The sequence below is a fragment of the Pituophis catenifer genome, unplaced genomic scaffold (assembly GCF_029215685.1).
Source record: "Pituophis catenifer annectens isolate HBS135680 unplaced genomic scaffold, rPitCat1.0.hap2 SCAF_7, whole genome shotgun sequence".
Lineage (NCBI taxonomy): Eukaryota > Metazoa > Chordata > Lepidosauria > Squamata > Colubridae > Pituophis > Pituophis catenifer.
The window spans coordinates 57,666,659-57,684,517 of record NW_027256887.1 but is presented as its reverse complement, the minus strand read 5'-3'; the positions used below and the strand labels follow the sequence as shown (position 1 = coordinate 57,684,517).

The window sequence follows — 17,859 nt, the reverse complement described above, 5'->3', positions numbered from 1 at the left end:
AAACATTTATTTCCCCAAAATGAGCAACTGTTTGATATTTCATAAAGTTTTTCTTAAGCCTAGATATGCGTTCTGCTAGTTTAAGATAAAAACTGCTAAAGGAGTAAATACTAAATATATTTATTCTGAATTATCAAATCTATTTGGATTTATTGGGACTTATACTTAGGAACAGTAAAGTTTTTATCCCAAGTCAAAAGAGAAGGATAGTTCTGGCTGCTGTGCATACGGCAGAAATGTAGGATCCTTGGTGCTCTCAGCTTGTTTTCATTACTTAACTAGGTAACATCTGTGCTAGAAGGGAGTGGGGTTTGCTCTGTTTATACAAATGGCTCACCTTGTCAGTACTGGTGGGAGCATTTTTAGTGTCTCCTTGATTAATCTGTTGTTCATTGTTTATCTGAATTGGTAGTTCCTTCACTGGAACTACCAAGTAGAAATGTTACATATAAATGATCCAGTCAGCTTTTATGCTTATCAGAGAATTAAAATTCATAGTCTCCTGGTTTCTAGTCCACTACCTTTGCCACTACATCAAAATAGCTCCCATTTTATTAATTTGTTTCTTGCCTTTATAATTTTTATAAATAACTCAAGGTAGTGAACATACCTAATACTTCTATGCCAGGGGTGGGTTCTACTTACTTTTACTACCGGTTCGCAACGGGATCGTGTGCCCGCCCTTGCTTCGCTCGTGCATGAGCCTTGCTTCTGTGCATGCGCAGATCGCCGATGATGACATCTGGGGCGGTGGGTGGAGCCTCCCGCCGGTTTTACTACCGGTTCTTGCGAACCGATCCGAACCAGGGGCAACCCACCACTGTTCTATGCCCTCCTTTTTTGCCCACAACCACAATCCTATGAGGTGAGTTGGGCTGAGAGAAAGTGACTGACCAAGGACACCTAGCCAGCTTTCATGCAAGCTTTAGTAAAAGACTATAAAAACAGCTCTCAGATCAAAGCAGTTTTATTCTAATATGTGTGTTTATTGTATATACTTACAGTGCACGTGTAATTTGTCAAGGATTTATAAAATGATAGACCTAGTGATCACAAGTTGTCATAGATCCGAATGTGACTTTTACAAATGTTTCTCATTTTAACTGCCTTATTTACATGCCTCCTTTACTCTTAACTCTGAAAAAAACTCATCTGAGATTTTAGCCTCTTATTTTTGTTCTTTATTATCCCAGTAGAAATGGTGTAGCACTTTTTAAGTGCCTATCCTACAAACAGAGATTAGCAGCATTCCTTATACAGTGTATTTTATTCATTTAGAAGTCATACTTTCATGTGTTATATATACAATTCTCTCTGCTCCCAAATTCAGATCTCTCATGTGACCAGGAAATATGCTGTGCAGGGAGTTCACGTAGGCTAAAACATATCAGGAAGTGTATTCATAGCATGAATACTTTCCCAGTTAATGGTGGGGGGAGGGGAGAGCCCATCCTAGCTAAGTGCGTGACCACTGAAGAACTATGACGTACCTGCATCATTAGTTGCTGGTATCTCACAGTGCCATATCCTCTTCTTGTATAAGAGCAGGAAATGTGTTAAGAAATCCAAACAAACTTGTGGACTTTCTTAAAGTCCAAGCTTCACAGTCGCTGTATAGTTACAAATAATATTGTCACCAATTTATCAGTTATAAATATGAAAGATTTATTTTTGCCACGTTTCTGCAACACTTGCCAGATTACAATATTTGCAAACAAAAAATTGAAGTGGTAACATATACAGTGACTAAACATCCACCAACTGTTAATGGATTATCATTATTCAAAAAGGAGGCCCATATAGTCACCTGGCAGCCTTATCTGTAGAGTTTTTTCCTTTATTTTCCATTTTTCTTAATGAATCTTTCTACTTACATAATCTTTCTGATTTCTTTGTTCATTCTTCGTCAGTTTCTTTTTTCACATACAATACTTCAAAAATCTACAACATCTACCTTTCCTTTGAATTTTTCTTCCTTATGCTGGATTAGATCTCCAAGAAATTTGCATTAGACCTGTTTTAGGCATTTTTACATGGCAGTATAAACTGTTTATCATATTATCTGTCCTTTGTATAACTTTGGAATCTCTTATGTATGTCAACAATCCATAGGAGCATGTGATACTAGTGTTTATGCAATGCAGTGTGGTATCAGAAATATACTGTATCTTTGTTAGATTTCTAGATCCGTGATACGTATTTCCCTTCTCAGGCTTTTAGTTCATGTTTGCTTGTTCAGTTGCACTCTTTCTTCTTTAGGTGCTTGAAAATACAAAGCACAGAAGGGAGATAAATACATTCACTCTATTCTGGTCATCCTCATCTTTCATTAATGTTGAAAGTTTATAGTGAAACTAGTGCCACCATTGGCTGCATTCAATTACAACCATCTCCCTCCCTCAAAGTGTATGCCACTAACATAACGTGTGGCTGTTGCAAATTAAATGAGCAGACCAATGCAGCATTTTGTTTAACAAATGCGAAAGAGGCTGCTTGGTTAGTAGTCATCTGGAAATCCTAGGGCTACATGATCTGGACTTCAAGAATCTAGACAGCAGCAAAGAAGTGCAGAAAGCATTAGCTCTCTGCTTTTATCTAGTAGCCATGCTGATTTTTGAAACTCAGATCCATTAGCCCCAGGAGCTCACAGATCACAGTGTTCTTGATCTGAATTTCAGCTACAGTACTGCATCAGTATCTGAAGTGTCTGTTTAGTATGTGGCAAAGTATTACTTGCATAAATAGCAGGTAGACCTTTGGGATCTCACTTGGTTAATTGTTTTAATAAGTCATAATATGAAGCATTTAAGTTTATAATAAGTGTTCTCAGAAGATGTGTAGAAGAGCAGAAGGGAGCTTAGATTAAAAGAACTAGGATTATATTATTATGATCATGGAACTTTACCCCACTGATAATTTCTGCTGAATTTGTATATTTGAAGATGAAGAAAATAATACCAGTTATCATAATTATTTTTCCAAATCTCCTGAATCCATTGAGATGTTTAGGGAGTTGCTATTTCTGAAGTAGACTTTTTAAGAATTGAGGAGAAATAATATAAATAACGGATAACAAAATAATTTCATACTTGTTCTGATTTTTATACCGCATTAGGAGTCTGTAGAATATGTTTCTTGATTTTATAATGATTAAAGTGACCCAAAGATCATAATGGGCACATTTTCCTTTCCCACAAAGACAGACATGCAAAGAATATGTCAGATTTGCTATAAGGTCTCCACAAAATATACCTTACACTCACATCCTTTGGCTCTCATGCATTTAAATTCCTTCATTGCCATCACTTAAGGAACTTGAGATCTCCCAAGATACTCCTTACTGATACAGAAATAAATGAGAAACATCACATCATTTTTGGATCTGACAGCCTGATGGCTTAGTTCTCACTACCGATAAGCCCAAGCTGTGTCTTTGGACACATATGACTGAACGCTCCCCAATACGAAAATAAAACCACTGCCTAAAGAAGGCAGGCATTTCAGGACAAGTTTGTCGTGTTGTGAGCTCTTGTTCTTATTTGTAGAGACAGGAGAAATCATTCAATTGCATAAAACCTAAACCTGCTCTGTAAAATGGTGTTGCTCAAAACACAACATCTGGATGAGAATTAAGCTTATATGTATACTTCGAAACATTTTCTCATTCTTCTGAAAAACACGTATGGTCATTTTTTTTTCTCTCATCCTTTCTCTTTCAGGGAGTCTGGTTCCAAATTTATCACATCCTACGCAATAATTTCCAGTAGCATATGAAAAGGTTTACAGAACTGACATCTACTTGCAGGGATATGGGGGGAGGTGGGGGGAGGTTGTACTACTACCAGATTTGGGCTGCAAATCTTCAGTTGACCCTGTCTGGTGTCCAGATTTGGGAGCTCTATTACTACGAAATGATTTGCATGAATATGTATAGATGTGTGAAGAAGTTGTTCTCTAACGTGCATAAATCAATCCCAAGTAATTCTTCGTTTTTCCATCAGGACAGCTGAATCTTAGTTTCTTGTATGTTAAATGAATTTCAAACATAATAAGATGATGGAAGGTTACAGTATCCAATTACAAAACAACAACTCAACTCTTTTGATCCCAGCATGCCTTATCCTTTGTGAAAGAAATGGAAAAAAGAAAAAGAAAGAAAAATGTTTGGCTAACTAGCTTTTCAATTGTGAAAAAGTCTTTGAGGAAAGCTTCTCACCATCTTTGCTTTAGGTTTTTTTTTTCTTCCTAGCCTTCTATTCAACAATATTTTGAAGATACAAAACTGATGATTAATCAATTAAGTAAAAAGTAGCATTTAATTTTTACAGTGAAGTTAGTGAACACAGAACAGTTTTTATCAAAAGATTCAATCTGCAAAGGCTTTTCTTAAAAAATTATTTTTGCACATTCTAGTAAAATGTTTCTGAATATAAATGCATAGGGAGATGATATCTTAAAAATAATCCTTCACATGAAATGTTAACAGAATTTTGGAAAAAAAAATCTTGGTTTACAACCTAGTTTTTAGCTGGCTTCTTTATCATGTCTTTTGAATGAAATTATTGGCAAAGAAAATGACTTCAAGCAATTTAAAGATGTTGGCTCAGATATAGTGAAGAATATCTTATTTTATCTTGTGTTGACAATGTCCTTATTCTTTTAAACAAAGAGTTCAATAATACTGGCCCATATAAATAAATGTAAAACTACATGATATTCTGGCATATGTGTGAAAAGAGTACATGAAAGATAGCTATGACAAATGAGACAAAGATTATAAAGTCTAGAAACGAAAGTAAAGGAATGATTCAGTTCTAACCCTACTTGTAGGGCAAATTTCCATCTGCTATGAGAAAATCATAAGGAGAAGTACAGAAATATGTAGGCTTTGCTTATCTGTCTGGTTCTCACAGTTCAACAGGTTTTGGATTTACCAAATGTTTTTGTCTATGCTGGTATATTCCATCATGACCCCTTGAGCATTTGAATACAATTACTGTCAGAGCTTTGAAAATTATTCCCGCCTATTTTTTCCTCCTATTGTGAAACATTAATTGAAATTTCATGTGTTAAGGAAAGTTCAGCTTACTGTGCTATCTGCCCAGAAAACACAAAGTATGGTGCTTTGTGACAAACAACTTCCCTTGAAATGTGCTGAAAGTATAGACTATAACTGATACAACCATGATTTCTGCATGTTACGTTGATCAGCAAAAAACCCCCCCACAAAATAGAAAGAGTGCAGATAATTGCAAATCCTAGAAAATGTGTAGAGAAAACTCCTGGGTACATAAAATCCTAATTTTAAATTACAGTACCAGTATTCAGCATTTTTATGCCCAGGTTTTATTTTTTCAAGAAGACCTCATGTTACTGCAGAGTCATGCTGACCATTGATCCCATGTCAACATACTAATCCTTTTGTCCTCCAGGAACATGCTTTCCTGCTTTCTAAAAGCTTGCAGATTTCATCCATGTGTCTTGCACAGGCTTCTAGGTTTTCGGCCAGTTTCTGGATTTTTGCCTTAAGTAGAATATGGCTCACTTTTGTCTCCTCTTCTATATGCTCAGGCACCAGAAAGCCCTGAGGACCGCAGAACACCAGGAAGCAGGCAGAATTATAAAGGGCAATAGAAGCATTTTTTTCAGTCTGCAATAAGAAAGGGTCGGTGGGATTCCAACTACGGTGCAGGAACTCCAAGCAATTCATTGTTTCCTTCATCTGATTGTGACAAGCCAGTGCAATCTTCTGTACTTTTTTCACCTCCTTGGAGTTACAGAGCACTAAAGAAAAGTCTGAAGTCATGGAAACAGCCCCTCCTGCAGCCGCCACTCCTAAACCCACCCCAGAAGCCAAGAGGGAGGCTCCTAGAGTTGCAGGGCTCAAAGACAGCCCCACTATGGCCATAATTGCTCCTGCTGCGCTTAAAGAATTTCCTGTTAGATGTGCAATGAGAGAACATCTGTTCAGTTTACTGAGTCTCTGTAATATCTTTTGGAGTTTCTTGATGTGGTTGCATAGTCGGCTTTGCTGGTCAAGCAGTGTGTTGTAGAAGCGACATGTAGGATCAAAACTGAAGGGGAAAATGCCATACTCCATAATCTTCTTGGAAGAGAAGGGAAAATAAAAGGAGGTCACTAAGAAAGGCAATCTCATACTTTGACCAAGAGACATACAGGTGTTATCTGGAATCCTAAACAAAGTTTGCCCCGCCCAGGAATTTTGATAGTTGCCATTCTAATATATCTAGAGGGCAGCAATGTGGCAATTTGCTTTTAATCATTCTATAAAACTATCCCTTTCTTCTATTTTAATGTGAGATTTAAACCCTTGCCCTTTAACTCCTGATTGCTCCAAGGCTTCTTGTCGTTTGTTTTGTTTTGGTATCGCCCAGTGATGAAATCCAATTTTTTTTTACTACTGGTTCTGTGGGCGTGGCTTGGTGGGTGTGGTGTGGCTTGGTGGGTGTGGCAGGGGAAAGATACTGCAAAATCTCCATTCCCACCCCGCTCCAGGGGAAGGATACTGCAAAATCCCTATTCCCTCCCCGCTGCTGGGGGAAGGATATTGAAAAATCTCCATTTCCACCCCACTATGGGGCCAGCCAGAGGTGGCATTTGCCGGTTCTCTGAACTGCTCAAAATTTCCATTGCTGGGTCTCCGAACTGCTCAAAATTTCTGCTACCAGTTCTCCAGAACCTGTCAGAACCTGCTGGATTTCACCTCTGGTATCGCCCTCTAAAAATAATTCCTAAAATCTTGGCAAGCTTTCCCATGAAAATTTTCATAGACTATTTTTTGTAGCATCCTTTGAGAGCTATAAAACTACTACACTCCTTTGTAAATCACCAGAAAGAGAAGCATATATCCCTAAGTGAAAATAAACATGATCTATTTTAGACTTTACCTTTCTCATGTACATAACGTATGACTTTTCCCCAGCTTTGAAAATACTTCAGCCTCCTTTGACTCAGTAGAAAACTATACAGGAATCAAATTTGCTAGCCCAAGTATCAATCTCTATGCTATCTTTATTCACCTGTCTTTCAGTCTCTGTCACTCACCTCACATCTCAAAGATAATGGATTAAGAAGATTAACCTTTTATAACTTTGAGGTTGCCCTTGGACAATATTAGAATAAAGGAGTGGGGAATATATTTTAACAGTAGTGTAGCTAAGACTTAAAGCTGTCTCATTCCTAGGCTAAGAACTAAACAAAAGTGATATTATGGGGATCCAGCATAAGTGCAAAGAAAGATATGTGATATATATAAGGGTTTTAATGTGATGTTGAATTACATTCCAAAAATATAGAATTGATCATTTCATAAAATGTTTTGGCTTTTTCAAACTTGGGACACAGCAAAATGATAAATTTATGTGATTGAAAAGAAGTCTACTCTCCCGTTTTTAAGAAATGGATTCAGGATACAAGTTTGATTTTGAAAATTTCTGTTTAAAACTGAGAAGGTGATGTAGTATGTCTCCATGTCAACTATATTTAACGATAAGCCTAAGGACTGAATTAATTTTTACCATACTCTGTTATATAGGGTTTTTTTTTAGTTTTTGTCACATTCACTGTATAATCGCTATCTTTTTAAAACTAGGGTTGTAGTTTTCTATATTTCACAATAACAATTTTTTATATCAAAAAAATGTCTTCCCCTTCCCTTCCAAGTGCAAAAGAGTAAACTGCAACCCAAGACATCATTACATTGCAGAAGATTTGCTGGATACCTTTGAGTGACAATTTAAAATAAAGTAGAATAATAATGAGAGCCAATTTAGTAATGGTTAAGGCACAGGGCTATAAACTGGAAAATTGAGAATTCTAGTCCAGTCTTAGGCATAAAGCTAGCAGGGTGATCTTGGATCATTCACTTTTCTCAACCCTAGGAAGAAAGAAATGGCAAACCACTTCCAAAAATCTGGCCAAGAAAACTGCAAGATTTAGTTCAGGCAGTCACCAGGAGTCAACACTGACCAGAAAATGCAAAAGAAGAATCACTGACTTAAGTGTGTTAGTTAGCATTCTTTTTAGGTAAAGTAAATTATTTCATAGAAAAGTAAGGATAAAAGTATCTTCAATAAAATGTTCAAAAAGTTTTCAAAGATTGAAAAAGTAATCATTCCACCTACCATCGTTTTCTCTCAGACTGGTATTCCCATGAACAATTCTCAAGCTGTTTTGGGACCAGCTTTATTTATACTTTCCACAAACCTCCCCCCCCCCTTTGCTCTAGTGGGAATGCTTTGCATCAGACCAGAAATCTGTCATTTCCTGGCACCCCTACACACCATCCTTCCCCTGGAGACTTCAGAAGGATATGACACTGAACACTGACTATGGAGACAAGTGCCGCTCCTGTTAGATTCAGGAAACCATCTTTAAACTGTGTGTTCACTTTTTCTAAAATACATCTACACACACTCACAAACATACACACTACTGTTCCTGACTCTAATCAAATGTGGTCATTTCCCAAGGGGAGGACTCTACCCTTCCTCTTCTTGAAATAACTGGTGACATCATTCTTTCATTTTATGGGACTCTGTGCCTTCCAGGCAGGTGACTGAGTTGGCAGAATCTTTTCAGAAAATACAGAATGATCTCATCCAATCTTCCAGATTACTTGAATTCTGTTTCCTCGATGAAGGAAAAACGTGTCACGGGAGCGCTACTTTTGATTGCCTGGGATACACCAGGTCCAGAATTATCCAGCTTTCAAAAATGCATATAAGCACCTATTATATCCACTCTTGAAAATTTTCAAAAAGCCTTAGACAACTTTCCTCATCAAAGGGGCAGACTTAGTGGTCATGAGATAAAGAGGATTCATCCACTTATTGTTAACTATCTAAAACATTCTTGGAGACTGCCAGGACATGTCTCTGCAATTTTCTTGGCGATATTTTTCAGAAGTGGCTTACTATTGCCTCCTTTCTAGGGCTGAGAGAAAGTGGTCCAAAGATCACCCAGTTGGCTTTGTGTTAGGGATGGGACTAGAATTCAGGGTCCTCCGGTTTCTTACCTGATGCCTTAAGCACTACCCCAAACTGGTTCTAGCTAAAACACAGAAAAGGAAACTGCAAGAATGAATGAGCAACTTTTAGTGGAGGAAAGTAAGAAATAGATCTGTGTTGGGACCACTGCTTGTAAATGTTCAGAACGGACCTTGGCTTAAGGATAGACAGTGAGCTGGCTAAATTTGTGGATGATACCCAACTTTTCAATGTTCTGAAAACCAAGAAGGGGTATAATAGTATTTGGGAATCACCTTGGGAGACAGAAGGAAGAGCTGCAGATTGAATGATCATCAAGTACAAAAAGTCCTTGACTTATGATCAGTTGCTTAGCAATTGTTTGAAGTTATGACAGACTGCCCCCCAAAAGGTTCTGATGACCTATTCTCCCCCCTCCCTGTCCCGCGGTCCTGTGACTGCGCTTCAGGCGCCTAGCAACTGGACCACATTTATAGCCATTTGCATTTTTCCTTAAACTGTGCCAGCCTCCAGACACCAGACATGTCTTTTTATATTTTAGTTGGCCATATCAAATGAGAAAGAAAAATACGCTTTTCAAATCTCAGGTAACATCTGAGGTATCGTGCAATTACATATATACAATATATACACAGTAAGTATTTTCAAATCAATCATTATTATTAATCATTTTTAGAAATAGATATATCCTTATAGTCATATTCTATTATTCTATTATTCTATTATTATTATTGATATTTTATTTTTTAAAAAACCTTTTTTAAAACTCAATAAAGTAGAAAAATACGCTTTTTCAAATTTGTTATTCATTAAGAGAATTTTATTTATTATATTTTCATGGGTTAATTCAAGGAATTTCAACATGAACAGTTACAAACTAAGGACAAAATGCTCACTAGTTATGTTTCAACATCTTAGATATCATACCAATATTGCTTATTTGCTTGCTGCCCAATGCAGTATGACAGTATTTCCATACATATTCATGTGTACACACAGAATTATTAGCCCTTAGGCAATACCATCACATTACCTCTAATTTTATATGACAATATTTTCCAGTCAAAGATGTTTCCTCTGGGAAACTCATGGGCCTGGAAAACTTTCTGTATGTCATGTGATTTTAGTACATAATCCCACATGTAGAGATCTGTTATTTCTCCCACAAAATGTGGCTTTTGCTGATCAGACATATTTTGTGCCCCTTGATCCTGTCCAAGCATTGCTGTGCCACCTGCTTGCAGAATGTGTCCCATATTATGCACCTTTCGGATACTACTTTTTCCATTCATCCAAAAGGCTGTAAGGCCAAATACTGACTCCCAGGTGACACAGATGTGGCTCCCCAAAGGGCTGAGATCAGGAAGGGCAAACCTCACACTCCTACCCCCCATGTGTAAACCAAAGTGGCCCATTGCTTCACGCAAGACTCTCAATTCATCACTTTGAGAATGATAGGAGAAGAGAATTATTTCGTGTTCATCTAAATACTCTACTGCAATCCTCATACAGAGTGTGAATTCCATCAAATTGAAAGGCTGCATTGGGGATATGATCACAAAACTGTCTTTTGATTCATTGGGAAAACTCAGAACTCTGCCTTGTAGACCTAGAAGACAGAACATTTTCATGACCTTTCAAGAAGCACACTAAATCAGTGTTTTTTCTTAGGTGTTATCACAGAGCTATATCTTACATACTACAATAATTAGCATACGTTATGAAAAACATTATATATTATATAGGTATGGTTAGCAACAATTGACTGATACCTATCTGTACATTATTACTCTGGGGTAGAGAGGAAATGCTGTCAATATCAAGACACAATGTCTGTAGACTGTGAGGGTATAAAAACCAAAAATTCTACCCAAGCAAGATAGAGCTACTAATTTGTTCATTAAAGTTCTTCAATGTCTCAAGTGTTGTTCTTCATGGAATGGTACTATCTTGAAGGAAGAAGGGTCTTTCTAGAGTAACAGCTATTGCTAGATGGGCAAGTGAAAATCTGGCCAGGGAGGTCATATGCACCAAGACAAATTCCTTGTGTGTCCAATCACACTTGGCCAATAAAAAAAATTCTATTCTATTCTATTCTATTCTATTCTATTCTATTCTATTCTATTCTATTCTATTCTATTGTATTCTATTCTATTCTATTTATTCTATTCTATTCTATTCCTATTCCTATTCCTATTTCTATTCTATTCCTACCTAACTTCAGTTTGTATATCAATTGTATACCAATTACAGCCATACCTGGAGTGACAAACTATCATGGCAGTGACTCTCTTTCTTATCATCTCTCATTTGGACTAGACTATTGCATGCAGTACATGAGGTTGCCTGTCCAGAACACATCAGCCCAGTTCCTGATGGACACTCTAACATGAGCACACTGCACCCGTGCCCTACATTGGTTTCTATTAGCTTCAAGTATAATTAAATGCTGGGGGGATGGGGGTTGGGGTTGGTATATGATGAGAGGACAATATTTTCTACCCAATTTTGGCCCACTTGAACATATTCAAATTGAACATCTCAGAACCACCTTGTGATTCTACACATTTTTAAAAGATAGAGGTAGGAAAGAATTCATAGAGGCACTTTCATTAGGGGTATGCTGACACTTTGAACCTCAGAAATTCAATCCCTCCTTACTCTACAGACTTTCTTTAAATTGTTAAAAACAAAGTTACTTTGGAGAGTCATGGAGGGTTGAGCTGATGTCATCAGGTAGTGTAAGTAACAGTGGGATATGAATTGATTGTTTTTAGCCTTTTTCCATGGATGCTGTATTGCATTTTTGCTAACAGTATTTTCTGATTGGGGTGAAATATAAATCAAATAACTATTATATAACTGCTCTCTCTTGTTAAATTTTTTTTGTATCTTTATTCCCCTTTTGTATCCTCTAAATAACTTTTATTAGGGTATTCAAACATATATGTGTGTATAAAAATGATTCATTGTTTACTTCTGTCTCTATCACTGTCCCATTCCTCTATTATTTCACTTTCAATGAATTAGTCTGAAAGGCCGTGAGACAAAAAGCAGCAGCAGCAGCAGTAACATATTGCCTCATTTTTTATCTGATACTTGTTTTGCGTCTTTCCAGCCAAACATCAGTCAGGACAAAGCAAATCAGGGACATTCAGTTACTATCCTCACCCTATGACTTCTGTATTCAACCACATGCTGTAATTGTACATGTGGATACATCTGGGCAAAGGCATGATGACTTCTCACATACCTGAGTCAGTGTCACTGTCTAGAACAGGACTCCTTCCTCCATGAACTGTAAGAAATGAAATGTCTGAATTTCTAATATTCAAGAATGAAAGATTCATATTCACCATAAGATTTGACAGTATCACTACTTTGGCCTACTGGGAAATGAAAGAGGATGTAAAAGGGATGTGGAAAAGGGTGCCTTACCCCACCCTCATGAAAAAATATCTCCCTTCCCTCTCATCTCTCTCTTCGCCTCTCCCCTCCCTCCCTCAAAATAAGCATTGCAGGCAGTTTTGACTCTTAAAAGTCCCCTCTTCTGATCATTTTTTTTTTTTCAAAAATAAAGTAGATACTTCTCTGATTAGCCATTTTCCTGCGCAGCTTCAGGATAGCTAAGGGTTACACCTTCAGACCAGTAAACCCCCACTGTTGCAATGCAGCCCCTACTACTTGAATATTTATTAACTCTATAATTTTCACCTCCTTTTTCCATGAAGTGAAAGATGTTGTGAAACACTAGATTATCTTTGTTTGTCTGATTATTTTGCTATTCTACTGATCACCCCATAAATACAAGAATGCACTTTTCTTATCGCAACAAAACAGGCAACCATCAATTTTTTATGTTCATTGTTTGTATTATTTTTGTTGTAAGCCACCCAGAGTCCCTTGGGAGTTGGGCGGCATAGAAATATGATTAATTAAATTAAATTAAATTAAATTAAATTAAATTAAATTAAATTAATGCTGTTGGTATGTGCATCTTAGTCTACATTTTTCTTACATTAGATGTCTGATGTCTGATACTTACCGATACGAAGCCATGGATATGCAAGCACCTGCACTTCACAGACTGTTAGGTATTCATATCTCCCGGGGATTGTGATGGTCACATATTGTCCTTGCATGCCTGCACAGTTAAACGACATTGTTTCCCCACGTCCCATGCTGTTGATTGTAGCACACCTGCCAAGGGGCCAGATTGTTATTGAACTGCAGACTGGCGCAACATGAATCTGAGACCCTGAGTTTGATGTGTGAGCCCTATCAACATTCATGGCATGATTTCCACAAGATTCTCAGAACGGGTGGGGAACTATACTGTATCTGCCATAATTACATATCTGCTAGTAATCTCTGTTCTCCCAATGTTGGCCCTTGTAAAACTATACTGTGCAATTTCTTTTGTTTCTGGAGCAAGTAGAATAAACTATTATGATGGTATAGATGGTATAGATTGGCAATCTTTCCATTGACTTCTAAATTAGTTACATTTTACTGCAGATGCACTAATTCACGTTGAAATTTTATTTATTTATTAAATTTATTGGCTATCCATTTTACCACAGGGTAAGTTTTAGATACATTGATGCACTGACCAAACATTGATTAGTACCTATTTATTATTTAACCCAGCTTCAAAATATTTAACCTCTCCAAAAACAATTGCAGTTTATTAATGTTCAGCTCAACGTAATGTTTTAAGTAGTAATTAAAAATTTAAGTAATACACAAAATTAAAATTTTGGATCTTCATTCAATCAAAATGCAACATCTAACGAAAGGGTGAGTTTAGGAAAAACTTCAAGTTTTCCAGAAATAAAGTCAAAATGAAATAAGAAAAAGGGCTTGAGTCAAAAAATACATAGTAAAAACTGAGCCTCTTCGAATGCTAACTGACAAAAAGAGATGAAAATAATCAGTAATGAAATGCAGTATTTTGAAAACAGCCATGCCTAGCTAGAACTATAGCTACAGATGTGACTATAGATGTCTGGATGAGTGCTAAATACCTGAAAAGTGCTATGTCTGGATTACACAGTGGTGTCGAGAGCAGGCAGTGGATGTAGCTGCATGTCAAGCATTAGAAGGGAAGTTTAATTGGGATTTCCAGGGGAGGTATGGCAAACTGAAGATGGCCGGCTGTAGCAAAGACCAAGAAACTGGGTAATAAAATGGTTCTCTGGAATATTCCCACATAACGAGAGGATAAGTGAGGAAGGCTGCTCCTCATAAGATCAAAGGACAGCTGTTTTCCACTGGTGTGAGTGCCAGAAGATGATGCGATTACCACTATCTTGCTTGCAACTCTTGTAAACACTTTTAAACACTTAACAACACTTTTTAAGTTCACAAATCTCACTTTCTAATCATTTCAAAAATTGCTCATTAACTAGTAAGCTATTAAAGCTCCATGGACTGACAAATCTGAAAATGCAGGATGATTAAAATGCAGGATCACAAACGAAAGAAAAATTTAATGCTAATCTTAAGAATTTAAAGAATCTGAAATAAGCAGCAAAATGCTAAATAAGTTTTTGATTTTAGAAAGTTATGAATGGGCTAAGGGAGCAGATAAAATTGAAATATTGAAACCTTTATAAGATTTTGGAATTAATTATAAAGAACAAACAGCTGCTAGCTGGAAATAAATTCTCTTTAGGCTTTTACAAAACAAAACAAGTAATTTCATGAATTCAAAAACTGGACACTAGATGAGGCTAAAGTTTAGAGGAACAATTTATAACCTGAAAAATGTTGAAAATTTTCTAACAATGAATATATTGAAGAAGACTTTTGAAGAATGGAATCAGAAAATAGCCATCAACAATGTCTATAATGATGTCTGCTTCTAAGGATAGACTATGTCCAAAAGATGTTATCATTGAAATATCAGATACAGAACAAATTTTAGATAACAAGATAGAGATGGTATCAAAAGTGGACTTACAATTTACAGGCCAAGAAAATTACTTAAAATAATTGTTTTGGGTGCTCAACTAGGCCTCATTTATGGCCATTTCCATTGTCATGTGACTGCATTTTATGAGAGTTTGGCCAAAAACTGGCATTTACCAGTTTTCAGCAAAACCAGTACATTGGTTCACTTAATGACTGCCACAAAAAAGTCATAAAATTAGGTCCATCATGTGGGTGACTCAGTTTACAACTGTCATGACTTATGACCATGATGGGCAAGCTCTATTACAGTTGTAAGTCAAGGACTCTATTGAAAAGACACAGAGAAAACCTGAAATACTTCCAATGTTTTGCAACTATGTTGTGCATATCATGCTACAAAGTTGTATGGTACTATAACACTCATTTTTACTCATTATAGGAAGTGGATTAGAATTTGTTTCAAAGTCTCAAAGAACCACATTTACTTTGAAAGGGGCAGAATGTGGGCTCATGGCAGGGGTGGGTTCTACTTACCTTTACTACCGGTTTGCATCGTACTCGCACGTGCACTCTTCTGCACATGCGCAGATCACTTATGATGACGTCCAGGTCAGTGGGTGGAGCCTCCTGCCGGTTTTACTACCTGTTCTTGCGAACCGGGGGCAACCCACCACTGGCTCATGGGATACAATATACAACCCTTTGTCAGTCAAGCCACTCTATGCATCTTATGAAGTGAGCTGCAGATCACAAAAGTGTATGTCCTTTAAAAAAATGTTAGTCAGAAAAGATTGTACCAAACTCCCTCTGATTTTTTTGCCACCATAGACTAACATGTCTCTCCTCCTAAAATTGCTACTTAAGCATAATGTTGTAATGCCACATTCTGCAACGCTCCATTTCGCAGAACAAGAAATCTAAATCTTCCTAAATTACTGTGAATTACATGTCTTAAGAAAGCTTCAATTGGGTTTATTCACACAAATGCTTGGATTTAAGATTCAGTAAGACATATTTCTCATTAACACACTTAAGAGGACAATATTGTATTATGCCAGTACCTGGGATTCATTGTGCCACCCTTCTGCGGCAAATCTCCAATCAGAATCTCAGCTCCTTTTATCCGTGACTCACAACAATCTCCTCTGTTTGTGATCACTACTGCAGATACCTGAAAGGCTGAAATCAAATCTACCATCCACCAGGGTTCAAAATCCTTTTTTGTCAGAGTACAATCTCCATTTGTGTAGATATTTGCCAGGGATCCATCAATGGCCTTCCTTGACTCCCCTTTTTCTTCAAATGTACTAGACTGAGATGATAGTTTTCCCACTGCTACATTAGGATCTGGCATGGAAATAGAGACAATGGTACATTTATTTAATGCAAAAGCAAACAAGAGAGCATCTAATAACATGAGACACACATTTGATGTATCAGAAAATAATCTCTTAGCATCATCTAGTAAGGGTGATGGAAATTGTAGGACTACCGTAGTTTTCAGTTTTTACTAGTACCTTATCCTCAATGGAAATTATCTAATTGTGCCATTCCCAGCCTGGGATCCTGCATCTTAATTTTGAGCAATTAACTTGATGGGTGGTGCGGAGCTTCAAGTATTTCCCAATAACAGCTATTGTATTCCCTAGTGACAGTGAAGTGACAGGATTCAAGGACCTGAGGATTTAGGCCTAAAGCCAGCAAACTGTAGGAGAAAGGCAACCAGCAAGGAAAAAGCTGACAGGGAACTTATGTTTTAGTTGCAGAAAACCTGTTCAGTGCTACAAGTTGATTTTTGTTATTTCCTTCAATTATCAGTCTGCCTTGTTTGTTTATAAATTAGTAAAGTAGATCTTGGTTTCAGATTCAGTTATAGTTCAGTTTTTCTTGCTAATCCCTACTTTGTGCCTTGCAATCAAATAAAAATATTTATTTTCTTGGATATTCCAGATTTAAATTTGTAATCCAGTTCCATTTTGCAATACCCATTTGGATTTGGTATCTTTGTTTAAAAAAAGGAAAACTGGAGCCTAAGAGCGGGGAGGGGGGAGGAAGCTGATTGCTGGTGAAGGGAGATTTTCTCTTGTACTCTATCCGGATTCTAGGCGATGGAGAATATTTCCTCATTCAAGAATGTTTTAGCAGCATAACTCCCTGCCTTATTTTTAAGTGTTGGATATGTTCACCGCCTTGAGTTATTTGTAAAAATAATAAAGGCAGGAAATAAAAAACAGACAAATCAACCTTCCTTAGTTATTTTAGATTAATCAAAGTCAGACAGATGGTTTCTAATCAAGAACAGAGAGAGATTTAAAATATATCTATAATTTTGTCTATATTGCTTCAATAACAATATATAATATCACAGACAAATAGGATAGGGAAGCATTTAGTTATAAATAAATATATCATGCACGCCAAGAGTTTATATTTACCTCCAACTGGGATTATTGAAGCTTCTACCATAGCCCCACTGCCTGCACCATCTAAAAAGAAAAATTTACTAATCAGAAAAGCAGATGGCAGTTAGTAGAGATGGCAGAAAAGTAGCCAAAGTAGTAGAGAAAATGGCAAGGAAAAGTAGGCAGAAATCTTTTCTTTTTAAGCCAATAGCACAGTTGCAAAACCAGCAGAGCCAAATACGGCCAGCTATTACTAAAAATATATACATTCAGATCCAGAACAGAGATAATTAACTGATTTCTAATACCTTAGCTATGTGCCACATGACCCAATATATTTCTTTTTCCAGCCTCCTAGGCCTCTATATAAATTTTACCAGATTCAATGGATTTTAGTCCCAGTTATTGTGCCTCAGGTGGCAGCCTTAAATGTGACATTTAATCCAATAGGAGCCATATAAACTTTGCTGGATTTCATGTACTGAAATTAGGATTAAAACCTAAATTATCCAGCAAAGTAATTGATACTCTGC

The 17,859-nt window shown here is 36.9% G+C and overlaps 2 protein-coding genes across 3 annotated transcripts; both read right to left on the bottom strand.

Moving 5' to 3' along the window:
* Positions 1-4,851: 4,851 nt before the first annotated feature.
* On the bottom strand, positions 4,852-8,172 carry APOLD1 (apolipoprotein L domain containing 1). 2 transcript variants are annotated; one of them, XM_070947450.1, is made up of 2 exons: positions 8,145-8,172; positions 4,852-6,106 (listed from the first exon to the last, which is right to left on the bottom strand). In XM_070947450.1, the coding sequence occupies exons 1-2, from the start codon at positions 8,145-8,147 to the stop codon at positions 5,405-5,407; spliced, it is 705 nt and encodes a 234-aa protein (XP_070803551.1). In that variant the 5' UTR covers positions 8,148-8,172; the 3' UTR covers positions 4,852-5,404. The 2 variants fall into 2 exon arrangements, with proteins under 2 accessions (XP_070803551.1, XP_070803553.1); XM_070947452.1 differs by having other exon boundaries at positions 4,852-6,103.
* Positions 8,173-10,012: 1,840 nt separating this feature from the next.
* Positions 10,013-17,390, bottom strand: LOC139319687 (pentraxin fusion protein-like). Its single transcript, XM_070947643.1, has 5 exons — positions 17,360-17,390; positions 15,986-16,271; positions 13,054-13,208; positions 12,262-12,306; positions 10,013-10,617 (listed from the first exon to the last, which is right to left on the bottom strand). The coding sequence occupies exons 1-5, from the start codon at positions 17,388-17,390 to the stop codon at positions 10,013-10,015; spliced, it is 1,122 nt and encodes a 373-aa protein (XP_070803744.1).
* Positions 17,391-17,859: the final 469 nt, after the last annotated feature.